The sequence below is a fragment of the Malus domestica genome, chromosome 15 (genome assembly GCF_042453785.1).
Source record: "Malus domestica chromosome 15, GDT2T_hap1".
Taxonomy (NCBI): Eukaryota; Viridiplantae; Streptophyta; class Magnoliopsida; order Rosales; family Rosaceae; genus Malus; species Malus domestica.
In genome coordinates, this window is record NC_091675.1 from 31,072,164 (window position 1) to 31,078,163 (window position 6,000).

Genomic DNA, 6,000 nt, shown 5'->3' on the forward strand with positions numbered 1-6,000 from the left:
CTTATAAATAACGATTAGAATAACAAATTATTATTGTTGACTCATGGTGTGACTTATTCAAAATTTTCCACCTTGTAGTGTAAATATATCGTTTAGTGAAAAGAAAATAAAGGTTATGGGAGAGTGTTTTAGTAGAGTTATTATCAATAAATTGAGATGTAGTAATACCACCACTCAAATTATAGCATTCAACAAAAAACATAATTGGCAACAAATAGAGAGATGCTCAAACTATCATTTTTATTAGTCGAAACTTACGATGTATAATTTTATGTTCTCAACACACCTATTCACATATAAGTGTATAATAATAGCAAGGTTTTGGTTAAATTTTCAACACCAAAATTGGGGAGGTCAGGACCAAAGGGCAAACCACGGTTACCAGTGTACCACAATCAAAACACATTCTCTCCTCCCCCGAATGAGAAGGGATTTAAGTAAGGGAGTTTTAACGAAAAACCCGTGGTACTGTTTTACTTTAACGAAAAATCATATTTTTACACTAAAAACTCAAACCTGATACTATTCATTTTACTCTTTATTTTGTCATTATTATTAAAACTCAAAGTTTTCAAATTCTTTTAATTAGTTTTCCTTTTAATTAAAGGAGCTTTGAACAAAACACTTTGTGCAGAGTCAAAGTGCCACCAATGTACAAACCCCACAAGCTGAAGGCTACTTGCCACTACCAACAACGAATCAATCTGTTCCCCCAATTGCAAGTTGCACATCTCAAAAGACAAAAATACTAACCAACCAACACCCAGAGCCTCATCATTGTCACTGCAAACCAAAACCACAGAAAAATGCGGCCGCAGGATCAAATGTACCACATAACTTGACCTTTAAAATGAGCTCTTTTGAAAGCTTAAATTGGAACATGATTGGAGCTTAGAAGTGTTTTGGTTAATAGAAGTGCTTTTTGCAAAAACCACTTGCCACATACTTCTTTAGAAAGCACTTTTCAAGTGAGAAATTTCAACGTGTTAATCATAAAAGTAATTCTAATAAAGCGCTCATGAATAGAAATATAGTCCCACACAGTCGTCAAGGCTTGTTTGACAACGTTTTATTATTAGAAGTGTGTAAACTTTTATGGAAGTTCTAAAAGCACTTTTAACTATTTTAAAGCATTTCCAAACATGATACTATTTATTGCAAAATTTAGTTGAGTATTGGCCCTCGCTTAAGAGTTAAGAGTATGGGGCAATGAGTTACAATAGTAGGGAGCTTAGAGACCACAGACATGATCATATTATTTACAACCCTAAAAAAAGCATTCTCCAAGGATATTTGATAATAGCAGAAGGTTGACAATTAGCATGCAGCATACCGGAAAGCACTAAGTATCTGTCTTCCCACCCGTCCTCAAAATTTAAGGGGCGTCGAAATCATCCACATAAGTCTGATGGATGTTAATCTTCTGCGCTTCTCGGCTGGATTCTACTGGTGCAGGGCCACCTAATCGCATTCTAAATTATTTTCTACTATTATCCAAGTATGTAACAGACTTGATTCTTCGAAAAAAGGATCACACAGAGAAGAACTCATCAAAATAGGGCCAATTTTGAGATATATATATAGATATATATATCAGCTTATTTATGCATCGAAGTTCTGAAGAGAAGAAAGCCACTGTTCCATATAGTTCTTGCAATCTGCATAACCAAAATGCAGATTAGCACAGATGACATAGAGCATAAATTAACAGAAACCTTAGCATATTACACAATTAGAAAAGTTTTAGAATATTTTTCTGGCGTGATGCACACAAAATCTAAGCTATCTAAAGCTATTACGGCGACATGTTTACAGGTGTAAAAAGACTAAAGAAGCCAACAAGGAAATTTTATCTTTTTGGAAGAACAGCGGCCCGAAAGGCCAACCAACAAGCAAATTCATTCCTCATGTAAATGAGGATCCACGCAACCCGCAACAAACCAAAATAGCAGTAAATCATCTTAAAGCTATTGTGCTCAACATGGTCTCTGTGATTTTGTGCTCATCAACAATCTGCAGTTCACTTGGAAGTTTTCTCATGTGCTTTCACACCATTCAGAATCAGAAAGGTAGGGTCAAAAACAAAGTATTTCTTCAAGTTTTTGCAAAGGTCATGCAGTCAATCTGCCAACCAGAACAGGTTGTACAGGTAAGGGTTATCAAAGTGGCTGACCAATCAACTTGAAGCTCCAAGAAAATGAGTCCTGCAAATTGCAACCTTTTGGACTAGTCTCCGAAAAACTGGGACATGAGGTCCCAAAAACCATAATATTTTGCACAGAGCAGTGCATTTCCACTTTCCCCCATACACTTTCTGATGGTTTTGAGATTTGCAGCCACAAAGTTGTATACTTTCAGGAAAGGACAAGAATAGGAGGGCCTTCATCACTAACTCATTTTTGGTAGTAGATACTAACCAAACAATTGCCCTACATCAATTTTTGTTTTACTACAAGCGATATTTCTACTCTAAGCTTATCTAAGGGGAGGGCAAGTGTTTGAACGCGAGATGCAGTGGGATGAAGAGGAAGATCCTATCCACCCGATTGCGCCACATAAAAATTAAATTAACAAAGATGGTGACGGATTGACGTCTTCATAATGACAATAATTGACTCAAAATCCCCAAAATAGAATCACCAAATTGTTTGGTATGTAATGAACAATCCAACCTTATTTATCCCGAAAGCAAGTAATCACCAAAAACAAGATTTTGTTTTGTCTAAGAAGCATACAAATATGAATTAACTTAGATTCCCCTACAGTTTGAGTCTAAATTAGATTAAAATATCGCTCGAATAAAAAATTACTCAACAGTTTCAATTGGTTGGTGTTTGCAGTCAAATACTCAATCAAAGCAGTAAAAATATAAGAGGAAAATCTCTTACCAGAAGAGAATTCATCAGGGAGGTTCTTGATGGCACTCAAGAGCTCATTGTTGGAATCCTCCACCACCTCCTTGCAGCCAGGGCTGTAGCAAGGGACCAGCACTGCATAACTATTATCCGATTTGTCATCGTCACTCTGGAAACCCGGGCCATGAGGCTCCAACCACCCAATAGACCAGTCCGAGTCATCGGACTCCGACCCTGACAAAATGTCACCACCATCTGATGGTACAATAACAATATCATACTCCCTATCAACCCTCCTCTCTTCCCTACTCAGCCATTTCCTCTTAACCTTTCGCGGTGACGAGGCCATTTTCGTGCCCTTAACGGAAGGGAATTGAACCGTCCCGGGGTCCCTCGTACCACCAAAACCACACTCAAAAGAAGAATTCACTGAGGAGCCATTGTTAGCAGGCTCCTTCTCTGTCCCACCCCACCAACACCATGGCAAACGAGTGAAGGAGACTGCCATTTTTCGGTACCCGAATTTAGAACAAAGCTAAAAGATGATGGGAAAGAACTGTGGGGAAAAGGAGTAGAAACTAGAAAGCCAGAGAGACTCAAAATTTGAGACCAAAGGAATGGAATGCCCAGATGGTTCCTGCCTGTTGCAGCAGCAACAGCAATCAACTGTATTAGGAAATGATGAATTCAATCACTAACAAAAGTAAATCATATTAGGAAGTAGGAAAAAGTTCAATCCAACAAAATAATTAAACAAAAGGTAAAAACCAATTAACCAAATCTAAAGAGAGCAAAAAGTCATTCATCTTGTTTTCCTCATGCATCAGACAAGATAGAAACTTAGTCCAATGGATTAGTAAAACCAAATTTCAATAATCAAGCCTAAAACTTTCCATTAATAGAAAATTCTCAAGAATCAAACTCAAATAACACCAACTTGAACCTAATCAAACTCCAATAACAAAATGACCCAATTCATAATATTAAAAAATTACTTCAATTTCCTCTAAATTTCCTCTAAATTTCCTCCTTTTTTACTTCCAAAGTTACCCAGACAACTTCACAGTAAAAACCGGAAAATCAAAGACCCAAATTTTAAGTCCGCAAACTGAAAATCTTACTTATACAACAAAACCCACCCCAAATGCTAGAAAACGAAGGCTTGGGTCACGATCTCGAGTACAAAGTCGGGATTTTTCGAGACTCCAAAGGGTGAAATCGGTATTTTATTGCCCGGAAAAAAAAAACCCAAAAAATTATGGCGGCAGACGACGTTGGAGTCCGAGTAACCGTGAATAAAAATTTCAGAGAGAAAAGGTATTAATTGTGCTTTCCCAACCCCGTCATCGCCATCGTCGTCTTCTTCTTCCTCTCACTCTCTCTGTGCTTTCTAAGAAACCACCTGGGAGTGAGATTGTCTGCTTCCGTATTTATAAAGAAATCCCCCCAATTATTTATTTGTATTTTCATTTTATTTTGGACTCTGTCGTGGCACATTCTACGGTCAAGATCTAACTTCTCTGTTCATATAGTGCGGCGGAGCATGGATGTTACTGTGCTCCTCCGATCGTTTGGCATCATCTCGAATTTTGTGACTAATTAATGGGCTAATTTAAAATTAGGGTGACTAGTGGGGCAGATTAGCGTCCAAATTTGCTGACGTGGTAGATCCAAACCCAATCATTGCGTGTGTTTACGGTTCAACTTACCGACACGTGTAACCTATGTCAACCTGTGAGTTAATGCTTCCTGGGAAATATTAAGAAATCACCCTGAAAATGTACGGCGGACTTTGACTCTTTGCATTGAATTATTGAAATTAGAGAAATGGGTACTTTCTTAACCAAAAACTCTTTATGAATTATTTGTTATTTTTTTAATTAAAATTTCATTTTAGACAAAGGTAATTTACAGTTTGAAGTTAATTTTGTATCAAATATTATAAAATATTGTGTATAAAATATAAGGTGATAGAAAATCTATAGAGAATTTCATTTTAAAATAGTCTCTCTTGAAATTGAAACCCTACCTCAAGAATCAATCCTTGGTTGAATAGGAGTGATAGATTTAGGAAATTTAGATTTAATTTGATGCATCCAGCTTATTGCTTAACAATTATTTGTATGCGGAATGAGGTGGATCATGTAATGCACTGTTTTATGGTCGAAATTTTTTTTTTTAGAAAAACTTTTTACAGCTGACCTCACTCAGCGAGATAAAATTTTGTTGTTGTTGAGAAGCTTTTTAAGGCAAGGTTTTGGCGAGGCCACTATTGATTCCTCCTCCTCTTGAACGAGTTTTATTCATTCCGATATTTTAGAGAAAATATGAGTCTTTGTAAACTTGTAAGCTCCTATAGGCCTACAACATCAAAGCATTTCCATCGGGGCACAGTCAAAAGTTAATCCACCATCAAAACCTTTTGAAAATTCTCATCCTAGACTAAACACATGGCCACTCATTGGAAAGAAAACATCCAAGCACACTTTTATCACATTTCTTATGCAAAATCATTTTGTAATTTGCCTCATAAAAGAATCTTGGCCGTGAATGCATTTGGTTCATTTCATTTAAGAAAGAAACAAAGATTATAGGGATGCTTAACAGGGGATATTTTTTTTGCAACCAAGATATATTTTCAGTTGTATCACCTGTCTAACGAATGTTTGCTTGAAAAAGTGAATTGCGAGTTCAATAAACGCTTGTTATGTGAAACCAAAATATATTTTCAATTGTATCACCCCTTTAACAGATATTTGCATGACAAATGTAAACAGCAGGCTCAATGAACGCTTGTCAGTGCAATTTGCATGGGTCATGTCACGATCAGAGACTCTTATGCACAGCCCCCTAATGGGTACAAAAAGGATGAGCAGTCCAGTCCAATTTGCACGTTACATGAGAATCAAAGATGAAAGGGCCACACCAAAAGTTAGCCAAGAAAGAGAAAAACAGTGATGTATATACAATACATGAGCATAATATAGCTGGTTGTAGCAATTAGTCAATTAAAATTAGACTTTCAAGTTTCAACATATGCAAGGTCAACAATGCTTGGCTTCACAAAATTGTGAAAGAGTTCCTTCTCAAAAAGTTCAAAACATTTTGTGGTCGATCCACATGATTTTGTGCTTATGATCGAAAT

At 36.7% G+C, this 6,000-nt stretch overlaps 1 protein-coding gene across 4 annotated transcripts; it reads right to left on the reverse strand.

The window, feature by feature from the left end:
* Positions 1-1,133: 1,133 nt before the first annotated feature.
* Positions 1,134-4,275, reverse strand: LOC103422969 (uncharacterized). Of its 4 annotated transcripts, none has more exons than XM_070813209.1 (3): positions 3,977-4,275; positions 2,889-3,496; positions 1,134-1,658 (listed from the first exon to the last, which is right to left on the reverse strand). In XM_070813209.1, the coding sequence occupies exons 2-3, from the start codon at positions 3,361-3,363 to the stop codon at positions 1,603-1,605; spliced, it is 531 nt and encodes a 176-aa protein (XP_070669310.1). In that variant the 5' UTR covers positions 3,364-3,496; positions 3,977-4,275; the 3' UTR covers positions 1,134-1,602. The 4 variants fall into 4 exon arrangements, with proteins under 4 accessions (XP_070669310.1, XP_070669308.1, XP_070669309.1 ...); XM_070813207.1 differs by having other exon boundaries at positions 2,889-3,521; positions 3,977-4,260; XM_070813208.1 differs by having other exon boundaries at positions 3,995-4,259.
* Positions 4,276-6,000: the final 1,725 nt, after the last annotated feature.